A 22,230-nucleotide genomic window follows, 5' to 3' on the forward strand; every position below is an offset into this window, starting at 1 on the left:
CTTCCTTCCTTCCTTCCTTCCTTCCTTTCTTCCTTCCTTCCTTCCTTCCTTCCTTTTTCTTCCTTCGTCCCTCCCTCCCCCCCTCTCTTTCTTTCTTTCTTTTTCTTATTTTTCCATGGTTATGTGGTTTGTGTCCTCCTCTCCTCCCTCCCCACTCCCATAGCCAATGAACAATTCCACTGGGTTTTACATGTGTCACTGATCAAGACCTATTTCCATATTAGTAATATTTGCACTAAGGTGATCCCTTAGAGTCTACATCCCCAAACATATCCCCATCAACCCATGTGATCAATCATATGTTTTTCTTCTGTGTTTCTACTCCCACAGTTCTTTCTTTGGATGTGGATAGAGTTCTTGCTCATAAGTCCCTCAGAATTGTCCTGGATCAATGCACTGCTGCTAGTAGAGAAGTCCATTATGTTTGATTGTGCCACAGGGTATCCATTGCTTATGTACATTCATTGGCTATTCTTGATGCCAATGGGATGCTCTCCCTCTTCATTTCTACTTTCTGGCTTCCTTTAAACCTTAGCTAAAATTCCACCTTCTTCGGGAAGCCTTTCCCAGTTCTCCCTAATTCTAATGCTTTCCATCGATTGACTATTTCCAATTTATTCTGCATATGGTTTGTTTATACGGAGTTGTTTGTAAATTGTTTCACCTATTAGCTTGAGGACAAGGACTATATTTTTCTTTTCTTTATATCTTCAGCAATTATAATTTCCTGGCATATTGCAGGTGTTTAATAAATGTGTATTTACTGACTGATTGATTAGGATACTGACCCACAAGAAGGCCAAACAGAAGCATCTAGTACTTGGGGAGACCTACATTCTAGATTTGGCTTTGCTATTAGCAATGTGACCCTCAGTAAGTCATTTTATCTCTCTCTAGGCTTTAGGCTCCTCACATAAAAACACAAAGAGGTTTCTGGGCCAGATGATTTCTAAAGTCTTTTCCAGTTCTAAAATTCGGTGCTTCAAAAGAAACTCACACTAATACACAGACTAAGCCTTTAGACTTGAGGAGAGTCCTCAGATAAACAAGGCAATAGAGGAATTGTTTAACTTTTATAAAGTCTAATAAAGGAGATAACAAACAAGCCTGCTTCTCCTTCCAGTCAGGCCATGCCAGGAGACCCCCTTGGCTTTCTCTAAGTGACTGGAAAAGCCAAGTAATTCCCTACGTAGTTGATAATCTCAGATTTCCTTTTGTCAAAGAAGCTCCATTTTTCTGTGCAAATGAGACATTGTATCTTCTGGGCCCAACTATGGCCTGTATAAAGAAGAACCAACAGGCTGTCTTTGGAGAAAGTCTGTATTTATTTCCTGGGGACTGTCAACTGTCAAAAATGTCAATGGCATTTCTATGATATCTTCTAGGCAGTTATTTTTCTAGATAGAAAGTGGGTCCCTTCCCTTTGAACTTAAGAGGATTTCTCTAATATCTGACTTGATTTGATAGTGATAGTTGATAGTATATATCTGTATATATAATATATATAATGTATATATAACATATAATATATATAATATTAAGCTGGAATAGTTATACAATATGTTCAGCTATTGACACAACATGCTAGGATGTGTGATGCTAAAAACAAATCATGCCACCGATGGCTGTAAACTAACGAAGAAAGAATGACAAAGGAAGTACCAATTTCTTAATTTGGGGGTTTAAGGAAAGCAATTAAGAGCTGTAAGGGGTTGGTGAATACCAAGGCAAGGTCCTGGTGTTAAATGCACAAATTTGGAAAATAGTGAGAATATGTGTTACTCAGACCATTGACACCTAACACTTACCTCCAGGTAAAGGGAAAACCTGCATTAGGGTACTACTACAGTACACAGAAAGGACATAGTTATCTAAATGACTTCTTTTTTAAAAAATTTTTTTTTAAATTTTTATTGGTTCCAAGGCAGAAGAGTGGTAAGAGCTAGGCAATGGGGGCCAAGTGACTTGCCCAGGGTCACACAGCTGGGAAGTGTCTGAGGCCAGAGTTGAACCTAGGATTTCCCATCTCTAGGCCTGGCTCTCTATCCACTGAGCAACCCAGCTGCCCTAAATGACTTCTTAAGGGAGGTTCCCATTTAAATTTTTTCTTAAGGGATACAATTTTTATTTATTCAGGGGAAAATTTTATTTGTCTCAAATTTTCTCCCTTCCTTCACCATCTTCCCCACCCATTGAGAAGACAAGAAATGATGATACTCATTATAGATATGAAGCTATGCAAAACATTTCCAAAGGGATGTAGTTATCTAAACAAATGGTGGGCTTCAGGAGGTAGAATGGGTTTCTGTTAAGGTATGGTTTGGACAAGATGAATTCTGATGCTGTGAATGAAATGTGGCAAATATATTTAAATTTTTTTTCTATTTTAGTTTTTACTAATTACACATAATAACAAATTTCCATACAAGTTGTCCTGAGTTATATGATTGAACTTATTTCCCTCCCTTTCCTTCCCCATCCCAGTGATTCAATCTGGGATACATATATATTTTATCAGGACATATATATATATATATGTATATATATGTATATAATTTTATCAAGACATATACATTTCTATACCTTGTCCTATTTCTCAATGATCTATGTAGGTTGCCTTTTCAAAAAGGTTCCATCCATGACTTCAGAAAGAGCTGGAAAGATCTACGTGAACTGATGCAGAATGAAATAAGTAGAATCAGGAGATCATTGTACACAGTAACTGCAATACTGTGGAACAATCAAATGTGATAGGCTTTGCTAGTAAACAGCAATACAATGATCCAGAACAATTCTGAGGAACTTATGAAAAATAATGCTATCCACATCCAGAGAAAAGAACTGTTGGAGTAGAAATGGAGATGGAAACATCTGCTTTATCACTTGTTTATTTGGGTATATGTTTTGGGATTTGGGTTTTATAAGATTATTAGCATTATGGAAATATGTTTTGTGTGATAATACATGTATGACACAGATTGAATTGTTTGTCAGTTCTGGGAAGGGGGAGGCAAGAAAGAAGAACAAGATGAATCATATAACTTTGAAAAACTTATGTGGAAATTTGTTATTAAAATAAAAATAAAATTTTAAAGGGTTCTATCCACCAGTGCAGTGCTTATGCTGTATACAGTGGGCATTTAATAAATGCTGTTGTTGACTGATTCTTACTCTGAAAAATTCACTCTTAGCCCTTCCTACAATCTCCAGGGTCATAGTAATGATGCATTTAAAATTAGTTTTACTTTTAAAGAGATAATGATTTTCTTTTTTCTTTGTTAATATTTTTTTATTTTTAAACTATTTTTCCATGTTTACATATTTCATTTTCTTTCCCTCCCCTCTACTATCCTCCCTCCCAGATCCAATGAGCACTTCCATTGAGTTATACAAATATTATAACTTATACCTGTTTCCATGTTACTAATTTTTGCAATAGATCAATCTTTTAAAACCAAACCCACAAATCATATTCCATATAAACAAATGTTTAGCCATTTGTTTTTCTTCTGTATTTCTACTCTCACACTTCTTTCTCTCAATATGGATAGCATTCTTTCTCATAAGTCCCTTGGGATTGTCTTGTATTAGCAAAGTCCATCACATTGTATTGTTCCACAATGTTTCACTTTCTGTGTATAATGTTTTCTTGGTTCTGCTCATTTCATTCTGCATCAGTCCCTGGAGGTTCTTCCATTCATAAAGAAATCCTCCAGTTCATCATTCCTTACAGCACGGTAGTATTCCATCACCATCACATAGCACAATTTGTTTAGCCATTCCTCAATTGAGGGACACTCCCTCATTTTCCAATTTTTTGCCACCACAAAGAGCAAAGCTATGAATATTTTTGTATAAACATTTTCCATTATTATTTCTTTAGGATACAAACCTAGTAGTGGTATTGCTGGATCAGAGGGTATACATTTTTTTAAAGCCCTTTGGACATAGTTCCAAATTGCTTTCAAGAATGGTTGGATCAATTCACAACTCCAAGAGCAATGCATCAGTGTCCCAATTTTGCCCCAACCCCTCCAACATTTATTATTTTCCTTTGCTATCATATTAGCCAATCTGCCAATAGGTATGAGGTGGTACCTCAGTATTGTTTTGATTTGCATGTCTCTAATTATGAGAGATTTAGAACCTTTTTCATGTGTTTAGTGATAGTTTTGATTTCTTTATCTGAAAACTGCCTATTCATGTCCCCTGACCATTTGTCAATTGGGGAATGGCTTGATTTTTTGTACAGTTGGCTTAGCTCCTTATAAATCTGAGAAATTAGACCTTTGTTAGAGATTTTTGTCATAAAATTTTTCCCCCAATTTGTTGCTTCCCTTCTAATTTTGTTTGCATTGGTTTTATTTGTACAAAACCTTTTTAATTTAATGTAATCAAATTATTCATTTTACATTTTGTAATGCTCTCTCTCTCTTGCTTGGTCTTAAATTCTTTCCTTTCCCATAGATCTGACAGGTATACTATTCTATGTTCACCTAATTTACTTATAATTTCCCTCTTTATATTTAAGTCATTTAACCATTCTGAATCTATCTTAGTATAGGGTGTGAGATATTGATCTAAACCTAATCTCTCCCATACTGTTTTCCAATTTTGCCAGCAGTTTTTGTCAAATAGTGGATTCTTGTCCCCAAAGCTAGGATCTTTGGGTTTATCGAACACTATCTCGCTGAGGTCATTTACCCCAAGACTATTCCATTGATCCACTCTTCTATCTCTTAGCCAGTACCATACTGTTTTGATAATCACCACTTAATAGTACAGTTTAAGATCTGGTTCTACTAGATCTCCATCCTTTACATTTTTTCATTAGTTCCTAGATATTCTTGATCTTTTTTTCTTCCAAATGAACTTTGTTATAATTTTTTCTAATTCTATAAATTTTTGGGGGGTAGTTTGATAGGCATGGTACTGAATAAGTAAATTAGTTTAGGTAGAATTGTCATTTTTTATTATATTAGCTCATCCTACCCATGAACAATTAATGTTTTTCCAACTGTTTAGATCTAGTTTTATTTGTGTGAAAAGTGTTTTGTAGTTGTGTTTATATAATTACTGAGTTTGTTTTTGCAAATAGATTCCATTTTATTTTATATTACCTAGAGTGATTTTAAATGGAGTTTCTCTTTCTAACTCTTGCTGCTGATTTTTATTGGAAATAAATAGACATGCTGATGATTTATGTGGGTTTATTTTGTATCTTGCAACTTTGTTAAAATTATTTCCACTAGCTTTTTAGTTGATTTTCTCAAGTTCTCTAAGTATACCATCATATTTGCAAAGAGTAAATTCCTTACTGCCTACTTTAATCCCTTCAATTTCTTTTTCTTCTCTAATTGCTTCAGCTAGCATTTCTAGTACAAAATTAAATAATAGAGGGGGCATCTGGGTAGCTCAATGGATTGAGAGTCAGGCCTAGAGACGGGAGGTCCTAGGTTCAAATCTGACCTCAGACACTTCCCAGCTATGTGATCCTGGGCAAGTCACTTGACCCCCATTGCCCACTGTGTAAATAGAATTAACTCAAGCCCATTCATAGTTAAAACTCTAGCCACCAGAGATAATGTCATCCCCACCTCCCTTAGTGGGGAGGGGAGATGAGTTACCCACATGTCACAATAAGTAACAAATCAAGAACAAGGGACGGGCCCTTTGGGCAGTCCAAATCAGTGTAGAGGCTGCCATTTGTCCACTTGAATTAGAGGTGGACCCACAGGAAGTGACAAGAGACACTATCTCTTCAAGTATGTTGGTAACTTCCTGCTAAGGGAGTTCCCGCTTTGAACTTGGTGCTGAAGGATCTCGGCTGAGACCTCAGGCAGCTTCTACTCTGAATGGTCACGTGGGTAAGTTAGGCTGACTTTCTCGGGCCTACCTTGGCGTTTCCAGACTCTCTACCTTAAGTAGGCCTCTGGCCTCCCTAATTGCTAAGGCCTTGTGGCTTGTAGCCTAGTTTATTTAGCCTTTTAATCCTCTCTCCTTCCGGGCCTCAGGTAGGCCTGGGCTAGCTTCTCCCTCTCTCTATTTCCCTACCTTTTACCTTCCTAATTGTAAATAAACTAACTTAAACCCGATCCTGACTTGGGTCTATTTTAATTATGGAATCAATCTGAATTATTGATTCCTGGTGGCCACACTTTAAAAATATATATCTATATAATATCTAAATTATCCAATTATTACACCACCCTTACCACTCTTCCACCAAGGAGCCAATACACAGAAGTTAAGGGCTTAAAAAAATTAAATAATAGAGGTGACAATGGGCATTCTTGCTTCACTCCTGATATTATTGGGAAGGGATGATGATTTTCAAGAAGGCCCTGCTGTATCTTTAAAATACTGCCTTCATCTGCTGGTTGGTGCCTAAAATTCCAGGGAATTAGGGAAACACTATATCATGAATTATTTATACCTTATTAAAGGTGTTGCAGGGGATAGAGCACTGGGGCTTGGTATCAGAAAGACTTTATGAGTTCAAATTGTATGAATCTTAGAAGAAAATGTATGTTTTGTAATCTATAATGTAAAGTTTAAATTCTTTTGAGAATAATTTCAGAATAAGGATCTTGCCATCTCCCCAGAATCCAGATGACGAACTTGTTTGGTGAGGACACATGAAGATGTCTGAAAAGCCTTCACTGTACCATGAAGACCAAACTTTGAACTTTGGGGTGCAGTTGATTGAACTATGGGGAGTTGAAATTGAGTTGTATGTATTGTTTTAATTGTACACTGTTGTGCCAGTGGGGGACAGCCCCCCAAATTGGTTTTTGTCAATGCGGCTAATTTTAACCATTTGTTCATCTATTTCTTTTATCCCCAAAATTCCTGAAAAATTTAGAAGTTGTTTATTTTTACAGGTCCAGCGAAGAAAAAAGGACTAACCTTTTTTTTTTGCCGGACCTCACGGGGAATTGTAAAAGTGAAATTTGGGAAATGTATCAAACTACATTTCCCGTGGTCCAACGGGTTTCCGTTTCCGGTTTTTGGGCTTGGGAAGGCTTACGTCTTGATGCAGGGAAGGGTTTAAATCTCCTGGGTTAGGAGGAAGTGCTCTCTTTTGCGAGTAGGCGCTTCCAGGAAACAGGAGACAGTAATGGAGGCGGCAGTTTTGAATGCTTACAAGCGTGTGGTCTGATAACTTTATCTATAAACATGGCTTTAATTAAAATACTAATTTATATATTTATACCAGCCTTTATCATTTTTAATATTTATCATTTGGCGAACCAGAAGGTCGAAATTCGAACTCTAAATCTTCCAGATAGCCTAACTATAGCCAGCTGCAGAAACTTACTAGCTGTGTGACCCTGCCAACTCACTTAACTCTGTTTGCCTTGGTTCTTCCATCTGAAATGAACTGGAGAAGGAAATGGAAAACTATTCTATTATCTTCATTAGGAAAAAAACAAAAATGGAGTCACAAAGAGTCAGACATGACTGAAATGACTAAACAACAACAATAAAATGCATCTCAGATCTTTTCCTGAAAACAGGTTTCAACTGGATTTAGTGGAAGACAGAATTAAGAAACAGAAGGAAGGAGCTGGAATTGAATGACCCTAATGGAAAAAGACTAGTACAGAAGAGGGAAACTAGGGGTGCTATTGATAAAATTTCCAAATTTCACAGTTTTCCTTAGGGTTATCCTAGGTGGGAATGTTAGAAACTTAGAGAACCATATCAGCTTTTCAATTGTCCAATTTCAATTGTAAATTCATTCCCTGCTGAAACATGACCTAAAAATTTTTTTTTTCATAAGCAGAGAAGGATTTTAAAAAGAACAAAAACACAGCATGAAATCTGTTTATCCCTAGAGTCTATCAGCCTCAGTAAGCAGCTCTGAGCCCTGACTGAAACGTCTTTTATAAAGTTCAAATTGTTTGACATTTGGCTTCTTGTAATTCTGTCACTTGATAGACATTCAGTCAAGCTTTGTGAAAGCAAGAGGTCCATGAGCTTCTGGGAACTTGGACAGAAATAGCATTGCTATGGGACTGACCCAGGTACCAAAAACACACTTACCATCTATGAGATCAGATGTGTGAACATTTCTGTTAGTGCTCTGGATGGATTCAAAGACAGTCCAGAGAAATTCTTTAGGAAGTTGGGTTCCCACCATTTTGGAAGCTGTTTGCTGAAGGATATCAGGGAACTGTGGGGATGGGGAAGGGTGGAAGAGATGGAAGAGAAAATGAAACATTCATTAAAGCAAATAACTGTAAAGGAGGATAATATTAATCTTTCTTTAAACTGTAGCCCTATTATTTTTCTGCACAGTAACTCTTCCTATTGATTAAGCTCGCTGAAAAGTTAATCTCAGTCAGTTTATAAGTGTGGGCACTGGTGTTGCCCTAGGCAATGAACTCCCAAAGAAGACAGATAGTAATAGTCAACAGAGTATCAGGCTTGGAATTGGGAAGACCTGGTTTTGAATCCCACCTCTGAAACTTATTAGCTAAATGCTCATGGGCAAGTCAGTTAACATTTCTGTGGTTTGGGAAATCTGTTCTTCTTTTGGAAAAAAGTAAATTTATATTAATATGTTTTGTTTTTATATCACCTACCTCTCTCTCCTTCCCTCCTAGAAAGTCACCCTTTCTTATAAAGAAAATAATAATAATAACACAGACATCCTTTCCACATTGCACCTTCCCCCTTTGAGGTTTTGAGATATCACAAGCTCAGCAACAGAAATTAAATGGGAATTTGTGGTGAGTTCTGCAGAAGCCACGGATAACATGTGAAGGCCAGCCAACAACATGTAAGAAGTTTCAAAACTTGGAATGCATAAAATACATGTATAGTATTGTTTCATATCAATATATTATATCTTGAAAAGCATAAATATATATAATTTCTTTTTTAAAGGTAAAATAAGTAGAAAGTTAAAATTTGTACCCTTGATGTGGAAGAACCTGTTCTTAACCAAAATTCTACAAGAAGATATTGGAAATGCCCAATTAAATAAAAAGAAAAAAATTCAGACTTCTTTGGTACGAAAGGAAGGTCAAAAGTTTTTATTTGCATTTTCAAGATTGTGGGGGTGCTACATCCTAACCCCCACAATGTGGAAGGTATACCTTTTTTTCACTTCATTTATTTATTTTTAAATATTTTTCCATGTTTCCATGATTCATTTTCTTTCTCTCCCCCCTCCCTGAGCTAACAAGCAATTCCACTGGGTTGTACAAATGTTATCATTTGATACCTATTTCCATATTATTCATTTTTGCTATAGAGAGATTTTTTAAAGGCCTAAACCCCAAATCACATGCCCATATATACATATGATATGTAATTCATATGTTTTGCTTTTGCATTTCTACTCCCATAGCTCTTTCTCTACTAGTAGCAAAGTCCATTACTTTGGATTTTTTGTGGAAGGTATATCTGTAGCTGACATGAAAATATGGCTTTAAGGTCTGCAAAAAGCTTTACATTTATATCCTCATGACAACTCTAGGAAGTACAGGAAGCTATTATTATCCCCACTTAACAAATGAGGAAACTGAGGTTTAGAAAGATTAAAATGACTTGCCTAGCATCACAAAGCTGAGGCCAGGTTTGAACAAAGATGGTCCAGCCAAATTATTTATAAGTTAAACAACATGTAGGAAAAGTCTGACATTATCTGTACAGTTTCACATCCAGAGTCTCCCTGCCTCCACTTCTGCAAAGAGAAGGAGGTAGCTGGCAACTTTTTAAGGCCATAATTTACAGGATTTTGAACTGCCATTGGTGAAGGGAACTCACTGATAAATGAAATCACAATCCCTGATATCAACATATGACCTCCTTCACAGAGATGGCAACAGGGATGTGCTCTAATCTAGAATTTTAGGTACCAACTCAATGTAAAAGACAGTCATTTGAGGATCAGCTTTTGAAGCAGTAGAACACTCTTAGCATCCTTGAAACTATTACATGCCATCTAGAACAAATGCACTTTTTTCAAACCTGAAGTTCACAAAGCTTCACAAAATACTTTGTTTTGCACCTCTCTGATATGTTTATTTTATTATTATTATTTTAAAAACCCTCACCTTCCATCTTATAATCAACATATGTATTGGTTCCAAGGCAGAAGAGCAGTAAGGGCTAGACAATGGGGGTTAAGTGACTTGCCCAGGGTCACACAGCTAGGAAGTGTCTGAGGCCAAATTTGAACCTAGGATCTCCTGTCTCCAAGCCTGGCTTTCTATTCCCTGAGCTGCCTGCTCCAGCACACTTATTAATGCTGTACATTATATCGAACTATAATGCCATTACCCAAATCAGACTATAAGTAGGAAATATGACATTGTTTCTTCTTTAGTATGTCACAAAGGGCTCTTCACACAGTTTTTGTTGTTGTTCAGTTGTTTTCAGTCATGTCAACTCTTTGCAACACCCTTTTGGGGTTTTCTTGGCAAAGTTTTTGAGTGATTTGCCATTTCCTTTTCTAACTCATTTTACAGATGAGGAAACTAAGGCAAACAGAGTTAAATTATTTATCCAGGGTCACACAGCTAGCAAGTGTCCAGGGTGGATTTAAACTTGAGTCTTCTTGATTCCATATATGACACTCAACTCACTTCTGTGCCATCTAGCTTCCCTCTCTGCATACACTAGGTATTTTATAAATGTTTATTGAATGAATGCCAATCAACCCAGGGAATTAATCATGCTCTTATAAAATGATATCTTCTCATGAAGAGAAGATATCATTCAAGTGATATTTTTCTTCCTAACACAACAAGCATAAAACTTAATCCCTGGATCATTAAACAAGATTTAGGCACCTCTGAGTAAGAGTATATATATATATATATATATATATATATTTATATATATATATATATATAAATGTTTCTGTAAATGTGTGCAATGAATGGGCTGCCATTTGGCATCATCCATACTGCATAAAATCTAATCCCAGCTTCAATAACTAAGATTTGGGTACTTTTGAGTAAGAGTATGTGTAAATATATCAGGAAATGTGTATCCTCTTCGTGTATGTGTGAATGTGTATACATGGATGAGTGTGCAAATGTGTATTGTGCCTGTGTATAAGAACACATTATTTATGTGTCTTTTATGGTTGTACAAGTATAGCACTTTGCATGTACATATCGTAATAGACACACAGATATGTTTATGCAGGGGAGAGCTAGGTGTTGCAGTGGCTAGAGTGTTAGACCTAGAGTCACCAAGAATCATCTTCATGAGTTCAAATCCGACCTCAGACACTACCTGGGCAAGTCACATAACATTATTTGTCTCAATTTCCTCAACTGAAAAATGAGCTGGAAAAGGAAATGGCAAACCACCAGTATTTTTGCAAAAAAAAAAAAAATCCTACAAAATGTTGGACACAATTGAAATGACAACCACCGATGTTTATGCAACATATCTGTGTGCAGTAATGGTATGTACAATTATATGGAGATGTATATTTACATGCAGAGTGTTTGGGACCAAATAGCAGCCCATTAATTGCACACATCTTCCTGCAGATGACGTAGTGGAGAAGCTGAATTTAATTTAGTTGTTATTTTACTACTTCCTCTTCTTTGCTTGCCAGACACGAAGGTGGAAAAGCCCATTCCAAAAGTTTAGTGAGAAGCTGGACCTTCTAAGATAGAACAGAGGTACTCCCACCCCAACTAATTGTAAGACCCTCTGATAAGTTATGTCACCCAGTATCTCAAATCACCCAACTAAATTTCATGAAATCTCTAATGTCAGGGATTGAGAAGTACCTTAGCAGCAATGATTCTTAATTCATCTCCTGAAAAGAGAACTAGAAATGGTCCGATGTCTTTTGTTGTTTCAACTGTCCAATTCTGAGGGAGTCTGGAAAGGAAGAAGATAAGCTGAAAACCATAAGGAATCACAAGAACGTAAGAGGAAAAGCCACATGTTTCTTCTGTTAGCAATAGAGATTTTTTTTGTTCGTTTGAAGACAGTTTTATTGGCTCAAAAATAACTTCCTCTCATATTTGATAGGAAGACACCCACAGTGAATTCTAGGATATTATTTCCCTGGAATTAATTCTGCAGTATGGTCCATTAAAAGTGAGAGACATGTGGTTTAAAACCACATTGCATTTGGAAGTAGAGTTCTTAAAAGGACCTTCTCTTTCTTCAGAAGGGAAAAACTGGATCCTTTTGCTAGAGTAGTCCCTATTATTTAGATCAATGAAAAGCAGAAATACTACCCTATTACCTGGCCAAAAAACTCAGAAATTTTTCTCAGTTTTGAATTCTATATTCTCCTGAGAGATTTCTCTTGGCTAAAAGTGATATTTCATTAATCATTTTATAATTAGCATTAATGATTTTCTTTTTATTGATAGGTATAAGGATAGCATAGTATACAGAACCAACTTCCAAGCCAGGAAGATCTAGGTTCAAATCCCAATTCTGACACATACTGTGTGACCCTGATCAAGTCACTCAACCTCTTAGTGTTCCAGGGAATCCTCTATAATTGTAGCATAACCTGAGTCCCCAAATCCATTGGTTTGGCACACTCTGTCCCCATTGGTAGAGACCAGTGCCCTGAGCCTGCACAAGGGGCAGAGTATAGTTGGCAAAAGTGGGAGAGAGAACTCTTCAGTCTCTTCAGATTCTTAAATCTCTCCAAGCTCCATTCATATCTACCAATGAAGAAAGCATCCCATGCCCATTGGGCTTTGGGACTTGAGTCACAGTGGGTTAAAGAGAAGGTCCTGGCCTGCATTGATAGAGAAAGTTTCCTCTACTAATGAAATCATAGGTCTCTTCTCTATTCCTATCCATTGTGAAGAACAACAATAACATCAGACACTTATACAGTACCTTTAACATTTTTCAAAGCCTGGTAACAATTGCTTACCCTCATCATAACCCACTCTATCCTATCTTCATCATAACCCTTTAACCCAGGCAGGGCAAGTATTGTTATCTCAATTTTGCCAATGAGAAAACGAACCTATCCAAGCTAAATGAATCCCCAAGGTAACATGATGAATCCGAGGCGAAGCCAAGACAAAGGCTTGGGTTTCCTGAGCCTTGTGCAGAAAGAAAAGTATGTCAATATCTAATATCAGGGGGCTCTGACTTCTGAATCAATACAAGTCTCTCTCTGTTGCCAGAAATTTGTGTTCCTTTGCATTATGTCAGCAAAACAACAGAGGGAGAGCCATTAACCAGCTATAACAAACACAGACTGACCCAGGCCTTGGGTAAAACCAAAGGCTGACCATCTCACCCATGCAGCTCCAAGAGCCTGTGCTTCACTTCAATCTTTTGCTCAGGGTTGAGGCTCGTGCAGGATTTGAGTCTGTCCATTGCTGTGGCCAAGGCCCTAGGGTGAATCCCATTTTGGATAATGGCTGGAGGCAAGTGGCAGATGAGGTTTCCGATGATGTCAATGTCGTATTCATCAGTAATAGAATCATTCTGAAACCAAGAGGCCAGAACTGGGAAAACTGTCTCCCAGGTACATCCAGGAGAATGTTTTGTTATAGTCACTTGACGTGAAGTGGTTTTACTTACAACCCTATCAAATACTTTGGTTGTTCCAGGACCTTCAGTCTCTTGGATTAGGCGGAAATGGAACATGACCTGAATTTATCCCAGAGATGCAAGCATCAGGTTTGGGGAAAATTGTGCTGTGGATCTGGCATGCATAAGACACAAAACCCCTAAGGGATAGAATTGTGTGGATAGGGATGCACAGGAAATAAACAGAAGGTGGGTGCTTCACAGATGCACTTCGACAATGATTTTTTAAAAAATGGGATACTTGAAGAATCTCCCAATACAGCTTGAATGCATTGTCACTGAAAATGGGCTGCGGTAAGCTCTTTGGGGACGTAAATGGATATCACTGATCTTATAGTACATCCATGGAGTGGGAAGCAGCCAACATCCTGTAATTTGAAGCGTGCTCCCCCAAACTCTTCCCCACCAAGATCTGACATTCCATCATTAGTGACTCATACTTCGGTAGTAAGCATTATACTCAGCATGCTATTCTCTTTTTAAGTGAATCTATCAAGTTACTTTCCTTTCTCACAGGAGAAACTGGGACAATATGAGAACTGAAGGAATCCTGGGGCAAAAGAAGAAGCTAAGAGAGGCAGGGGGATAAGAGAAGAATAAGGAGGCAGAGAATGCTGAATACAAACTTTGCTGCCTCTACATGTGTGGTATCAGCCAGCCTGGGTCCTTTCATTTTCTTTAGGATACTGATGCTTCAGTGTAATAGAATACCTCTGTACTCTGAGAAAGGATGAACTGTGAAGGATTCACAGAAGTATAAGAAGACTTATATGAGTTGATGCAGAGTATAGTAAGCAGAACTATTCTCACTGAAATATAAATATAAATATAAATATCCTCACTGAAAAATAAATATAATAACAATAATGACCAAACTAAAACTTAGAGAAGAGATGACAAAATGTACCTCCCCTGACCCTTTGCATATTTTTTCCCCCTTTGAGGCAGGGAAGGGTAGGGAGGCTGTAGATTTGGAACTTTGTATATCTGATTAGACTAGATTGACATATTGATTAATTTTGCTGAGCTAATTTTCCCCCCTCTTCTTTCATTTTTATTCCTTGTCACAAGAGATAGCTTTCTGGGGGAGGGAACGGGGAAGACATATATTTGGAAGGTATGTAGGTGATATCAACCCTGCCTCAAAAAAATTTTTTAAAGCATGCACAATCTTTTCCCTTACTATTCTAGGGACTCTCCAGATTCCCACAAGGTCTCATGAAATTGGAGGCTTGAATACCCCAGGACTTGTTGACAATCATTGCCACCCACTCCTCCCCATATCATACAGATTAAGAGGTGATACTGAGACCTTGCTGCAAAGTGGTAACCGGCCACAGAAGGGAAAACCAATGTTCACTTTATGTAACAGAGAACACTGGGGGAAGTAGAGGCGTCATGTAGCAAAGGATGGTTCAACCAAAGCCCCTTTCAGAATAGGAAGGACCTTTTCTTACCAAGCACTGCCGTACTTTTCTGATAATCGAATTCTTTTTATGAGAATCTAAAACGAGAGTGTTCAGCTCTATCTTCCCCAGGCTAATCAGAAAAGGAACACATTGAGAGGCTGGAACTAACTCCAGATAGCGGGCCCTAGAAAGAGAACAAGGGAAAGTGAGGAGGAAGAATACACTTTTCCTGCTGCCTTTACAGGCAGTTCAATTTAGATTAATTAGAACTGCACTTATTAGATTCCTCAACTTGATTAGAAGCTCTTATTGGTCAGAGACCATGTCTGAGATTCCTGGCACGTAGCAGGAACTCCATAAATACTTGCCATGATGGGTCAACTGATTGAACATGTGTAAAACACCTCCCAAACCTTAAATTACTATATATAGATTTGCTCTTCTTATTAAAGAGGGAAAGAAGGAAGAAGGGGAAAGTGATGGAGAAGAGAGGAAGAAGAGAAAATGGGAGGACAAAAGAAGGAGGAGGAGGAAGAACAGTAACCAGGAAGGCCTTGCAAAACTAAATTGCATTTCTTTTGGAGCCTGCCCTGAAATGCTGAAAATAAAACCAGTCAATGAATTAACATGGAGAACCTTTACTTACAGCATTTGTAATTTCATCAGGCTTGTAATTAAGCAAAGTTGTAAATTCTATCCAGAATTAAAAGGCACCTGTTAATTCTTCAATTCACAAGGAATGAAGAATCATTTTCTGATTTTTTTTCTTTTCTTTGCATAGGGACCCAAAATTTAAATGTCAGTCCTCAAGTCCTAAGTTTTGCTTTGAGCTTTCATCAATAATTATATTTTTATTCTGTACATTAAAGTTATGTTCATTTTCTCCTCAAAATATTAAGAAAAGTCCAATTTCTGTCTTCAGAATCCCTTTAATCATGAATTCATTATTAATATTTCTCCCTTTTAGCTTGATATTGGAAATAAGCCTGCTAAGGTGCTGAGAGATCTCCAAGTTATTTAAAGGAGTTGAGGTAAGGGGGATTTATAGACCAAGCTTGCTGCCACTTAATAACAACAAAAGATAAATATTATATAGTACTTTTAGTTTTGCAAAATGCTTTACATTTATTATCTTGGTTGATCCATAAAATCATCTTATGAGTTAGGTACTATTATTATCCTCATTTCACAAATGAAGAAAATGAGGCTGAGAAAGGTTATGTAACTTTCCTGGAATCACAGAGCCAGTGTCTAATGTAGAATCAAGACAAAGTTAGTGCATGCAAACTTTTTTCCTTTTCAAAAAATATTTAAAATTTTTCCCAATTACACATAAAAACAATTTTTATATCCATTTTTTAAAACTTTGAGTTCTAATACTCTCCCTTCTTTCCTCCCCTTCCTCATCCCTGAGTTGGCAAGCAATCTGATATAGGTTATACATGTATAATCATGTAAAACTCATTTCCATATTAGTTTTGTTGTGAAAGGGGTAGCTTGATGGCATAGTGGATAGTGTGCAGAGTCTGGAGTCAGAAGGATATGAGTTTAAATCTAGACTCAAACACTTACTAGCTCTACGATCTTGAGCAACTTGCTTTACTCTGTTTGCCTCAGTTTCCTTATTTGTAAAATGATCTGGAGAAGAAAATGGCAAACCATTTAGGTATCATTGCCAAAAAAAAAACAAAACAAAACCCAAAAAGGGTCATGAAGAATTGGATACAAATAAACAACATGTTGTGAAAGAAAACATTGTCCAAAAAAAACCCCAAACTCCAACCCCCTGAAAAAAATAAAGTGAAAAATAGTAAGTGCATGTAAATTTTAAAGTGCTCCATGTAGCTAAGGAAATTTTGATAAATTCCCACCAATAAAACCACTGAGTCATGGTGGGGATACTGGCTATGCTTACTTACGGGAGTGCTGATAAGAGATAGGGAGGCAGAGATGATCGAGACTCTTTCCAGTACTTCCATGCTAGACAATTAATCTGAAAGGATAAAGAGGTTTTTGAGATTTCTAGGCCTTATGAGATTTGAATGAGCCAAGTAAGACAATTAGATTGCTGCAAGCTATTTACAATGAGGCTGACTTCATAATATTGTTATTTATTAATAACTTTATAACAACATTAATTTTTGGATGGGGCTTTAAGGTTTGCAAAACACTTTACTTATGCTAACTCACAACTCAGTTAGGCACTATTATTATTCCCATTTTACAGAAAAAGCATAGTCTCAGAGTTTCTGATCACCAATTTGAGTGGGCAGGGCAGGGCAGAGAGTCTTTCATATATCTAAGAAATAGATCCCAGATTCTTCATAAAAAAATTGACAGCCTCAGGGCAACAAGGTGGCTCAGTGTATTGAGAGCCAGTCCCAGAGATAGGAGGTCCTGGGTTCGAGTCTGGCCTCGGATCCTTCCTAGCTGCGTGACCCTGGGCAAGTCACTTAACCCCCATTGCCTAGCCCTTATCACTCTTCTGCCTTGGAACCAAAACACAGTATTGATTCCAAGATAGAAGAAAAGAGTTTAAAAAAATGTAGTCTCTTCTAATATAACAAAGTATTTGTTTTCCTTTTCTATCATCTCTCAAAGAATAATTGAATTGACACTATAAAAATCTTTCAATTAATTTCAAACATATCTAAATAAAAGAAAGAAAAAATTCACCTGGGAAGTGCTACCTTACCCAAGGACCTGAATTCTGCAGGTTTTGCAAGGTCATGACATAGACATAATAAGTCTACTCAAAGTTATACTTGCTCAAAAATGAAGATAACTAAGGTGCATTGACTACACATCTTAGCCACAGCATCAAATAGTCTCCCACTTGTTTGGAAGATAGAGTTTTATATGAAAAATATTCTCAGAGTATTTTAAATCAAATATTCCAATAATAAAGGAATGAGGCATTAGGGGAGGGAGACATTTTCGATTCAAATAATTATTGGCATATATGTAGTCATTTAAAAAATAACTACCATTGCCGTTGCCACCGCCACCCCCATACACACATTAGGAATCATTTTTTTGGTTCAATTTTGAATTTGGAATGATCATGCTACACTGGTTTTGGTTGCCAAGATATAAAGGTCACCGAATCCAGATACTTCGCCCCCTTTAAAAATATGAAACTGGAGAAAACTTGGCTTGATTCAAACAGTTGGCCCCAGACTATCACTGGAATCTGAAAACCCTTAGGAGAAAAGTCCTCTACCAGAGTAATCAACATTAACCCACTTAAGGGGGATGGGCAGAAACAGGATTAGAACTGAAAAAAGACTGCTAATGGTACCTGATATGGAGAAAGCAGGTGGAGATTGTTTTCAAAATACTTGAAATGGGCCAAAAATGAGTCAGGGCTCATGCTCTCAATCTGCTGGCATGTTATTCCTTTAACCAACTGCCCTACACTGAAAAGAGAGATGGGAGAGGAGGGGTGGGGGGCAGGTGGGAAGGGAATCGAGTTAGAGACAGGAGGGATATAAAAAGAACTCATCACTCCGAGATATTAGGGTAGGACTCATTTGGAGGATCCTGCAGACATTGATTGGGCAGTTATTTTTTCTTACCTTAGGAGGTCATCAGGCTTTCTCATCGATCTTGACAAAAAATCATACAGAAACAAGGCCTATGGTGAGAAGAATCAAGAATAAGTTTGTGTGTGTGTTTGCCATGGACAGAATGTTGAAAAACAAGTTTGAAATGCTGTTTCCTGTGTTTCTCATATCCCACTTCAGAATTGAAAGGGGAGTAAATTAGTTAATAAATTATGAGTTTTTTTTTCTTTTTTTAAATAACCCTTACCTTTTGTCTCAGTATCATTTCTAGGGCTAGGCAATCAGGATGAAGTGACTTTCCCAGGGTCACACAGCTAGGAGTATTTGAGGCCACTTTTGAACCTAGGACTGCCCAACTCCAGACCTGGCACTTTATCCACTATGCTACCTGGCTACTTCTAGGATAATTTTTTTCTGAGGTCCAATTTTCATTTCTCTGCTCTTCTTGACCATAGTCCTTCACTCTTACCCCACTTGAACCTAAGGAAGAAAAGATCTGGAGGGAAATTGAGGAACCTGGTCACAACTAACTATATTAGAACTCTGAGGAAAGTAGCTCTAAGGCATTACTGTCTCCCAAGAGGCTGTACCCAAACCCTTCTCCTGCTGGCATTTTCAAGGAAGAAAATTCAGCTGACTCCTGTTTCAAGGAAAAATCCATTTGTAGACTATTTAACTCATAAATGAGGGCATCTATTTGTCATACAGAACCTGTAATTTGACCCCAGGCAATTTCCAGAATCAAGTAAATTTATGTGATAGATGAGGACCTCCCAGCTGTATTTGACATAGAATTTTAGAGATGAAAAGGAACTCAGAAGTCATTTAGTAAAATCAATACCTGAACAGCCATCTCCTATACTACAACCATCTAGTCTCTGCTTACAGATTTCCTTTGATAAAAGGCTTTCTACTTCTTGAAGTCGCCCTTTCTGCCTTTCTAATTGTTAGAGAGTCTTTGTTTATTTGTGGGTTTATTTTTTTCTACAAAAGGCAGCTAAGTATTGAGGAGGATGGAGATCTCAGAGTCAGAAAGACTCGATTTTGCATCCTAATTTACATACTCCTTAGCTGTGTGACTCTGGGCAGAAACGGTACCTCAGTTTCCTCATTTGTCAAATGGAGATGATAATAATGGACGATGCCGCGTAGTTGGTGAGGATCAAATGAGTAAACCTCTGCAAAGCATGATGCAAAATCTTCATGAGCTATATAAATGTTTGCAATCATTTCCACCCATATCAACATCATCCATCATAAGCGGAGCTGACATCTGCCTCTCTGAGACTTCTACTCTTTGCCATTGCCCTCTGGGGCTAAGTAAAACAAGTCTTATTCCATTTCTGCTTAACTGCTTTCATGTCAGACTTTGTAAAGTAGTACGGTGTCGAATATGCCACAAGGAAGAGCTGTGTCAGAATCTTACCTGAAACACTATCTATGTACTCCTATGTTCTTCTTATTCCCTAACCTTCCTGGGTCTCAGTTTCCTTTTCTATAAAATGGGGACTTATCCAAGAGAGATGTTATGAGGATCATATGAGATTGTATTTAAAGCTAGAAGTGCTATAACAGTGTGAACTATTATTACTATGTATATCCCTTCTAAATTTTTCTTATCCAGACTAAACATCACTATTATAAATATCCAGACACAGAGAAATGCTACAGGGGCAGCTGGGTCGCTCAGTGGATAGAGATCCAGACCTGGAGATGGGAAATCTTGGTCTCAAATCTGGCCTTAGACATTTCCTAGTTGTGTGACCCTGGGCAAGTCATTTAGCCTAAATTGTCTAGCCTTTACTACTCTTCTACCTTGGAACCAATACTTAGTATTGATTATAAGAAAGGAAATAAGGGTTAAAAAATAAAGAAATGCTTGAGAGGTAGGTAGATTCCAAGATCTACTCATATATAATACATGATAGGCAATGCAGCATTATATATTTTAAGGTAAGGTTCCCGAGTCAAAAAATATGGCAAGTTTTGCTTCAGCATTGCTGATACCACTCCTCCCAGCATGCCACTGGGATAACTGCTGTGTCAATTAACTTTTTTCTCATCATAAATATCCAACTCAATCTGCTAGAATGCATCCTATATATAATCTGATCATGTATGAATACCTAACTCCTAGGTGAAGAAACTTCTTCTGCCAATTCAAGTTGGAACCAGAATGTGCCAAAAATTGCAAAGAATTGCTACTTGATAATCTTAGAAAGTTGCTTCAAATTTAGTTGCAGCTAAATGGCTCAGTGGATAAAATGCCAGGCATGGAGATGGGATACCCTGTGTTCAAATATGGCCTCAAACACTTTCTGGCTGTGTGACCCTGGGCACTGTCACTTAACTCCCATTGCCTAGCCCTTACCGCTCTTTTGCTTTAGAACTGATACTCATATTTATTCTTTTTTTTTTAAACTTTACTTTCAGTCTTAGAATTAATATTTTATATTGGTTTTAAGGCAGAAGAATGGGAAGGGTTAGGCAATGGGTGTTAAGTGACTTGTCCAAGGTCACACAGCTAGGAAATGTCTGAGGTCAGATCTAAACCCAGGATCTCCCATCTCCAGACCTGGCTCTCAAACTCCCAAGCCACCTAGCTGTCCCCTCAGTATTGATTCTAAGACAGAAGGTAAGGTTTTTTTTAAAAATTTTTTTAATGTTTCTTCAAGTACTGAAGAGAGTAAAGATTTTACCCAGGATCACATGGCCAGTAAGTATCAGAAGCTGGGTTTGAACCCAAGTCTTCCTGACTTCAATGCCAGTTCTACATCCCTAACACCATACTTACTGATCATAGATGGCAACAGTAAAATAATATTCTCTTTCAGAAGGCCACCTTACAGTTAGCTTTGCTCACACAAACCTCTCCTTTAGTGTTCATTACCTGGCTTCTCCTGAGTTCCTTTTCTTTTACAACTGTAGAGTTAAAGCCTGGCTCCTTCCATAAATCGAAGAGAGATACTTCCTTAAAGAAAATTCCTTGTATATCCATGACTGTTGAAGAAACATCGCCTGCTTCAAGCATCTAACCAAAAATAAGAAAAAGAGCCAGGAATAGTGGCACTTAAAGTATCCGATGAGACTCTTAGCGTCGGCTTCTGGCCGATTTCTGCAATTGTACACAACCTTTTTGATGACTAGATGAGTCCCGAAGAGTCTTCCTTCTCTAAATCTAGGATGTTAAGCTCTAAGGAGAACACCAATAGGCATTTTAGATGGTAGGGGAGAGACAGGGAAGATTCCCAAGGCATTATCTCGCATTCCAAAGACTGGACTTGGATGGCAGGGAAGGGGTAGAGAAAGATGGAGGAAATCTTTATGGCAACACCAAGGTCCCTTGCAGCTCTGGTATTCTATGATAATATTACTAAGTAACTTTAAACATCTACTATGTGAAAGGCCCTGGGATACACAGTCCCAATCCTCAAAGAATTAACATTCTCTGTGTAGATGTCACAGGATTAGAGACAAGTACACATGGGAAAAATATAAAGCAAATTAAAAACTCAGGGAGGAGGTACTAACAAATAGAGGATCAAGAAAGACTCCTCAGATTCAGAAAGATGCCATTAACTAAAGAGCCAAGAGAGTTCCCAAGCAAAGGGTTTTTTAGGGGTTGTTTTTGTTTGTTTGCTTGTTTTTGTGCTTAGAGACAATCTATGCCAGGATTGATTCTGTAGCCAAAATCACAT

The 22,230-nt window shown here is 37.6% G+C and overlaps 1 protein-coding gene across 1 annotated transcript in view; it reads right to left on the minus strand.

Annotated features, from left to right (window-relative positions):
• The window catches only part of OTOA (otoancorin), a 90,573-nt gene that overhangs the window by 41,911 nt on the left and 26,432 nt on the right, over positions 1-22,230 (minus strand). Inside the window, exons 14-21 of the mRNA XM_044657447.1 lie at positions 21,423-21,563; positions 18,545-18,603; positions 18,268-18,385; positions 16,886-16,959; positions 15,015-15,150; positions 13,262-13,452; positions 11,769-11,862; positions 8,050-8,179 (exon numbers count right to left, since the gene is read on the minus strand). Of these exons, the coding sequence (XP_044513382.1) occupies positions 8,050-8,179; positions 11,769-11,862; positions 13,262-13,452; positions 15,015-15,150; positions 16,886-16,959; positions 18,268-18,385; positions 18,545-18,603; positions 21,423-21,563 (943 nt within the window). The remainder of the gene's footprint in view (positions 1-8,049; positions 8,180-11,768; positions 11,863-13,261; positions 13,453-15,014; positions 15,151-16,885; positions 16,960-18,267; positions 18,386-18,544; positions 18,604-21,422; positions 21,564-22,230) is intronic.

Source organism: Gracilinanus agilis, chromosome 1 (genome assembly GCF_016433145.1).
Source record: "Gracilinanus agilis isolate LMUSP501 chromosome 1, AgileGrace, whole genome shotgun sequence".
NCBI lineage: Eukaryota > Metazoa > Chordata > Mammalia > Didelphimorphia > Didelphidae > Gracilinanus > Gracilinanus agilis.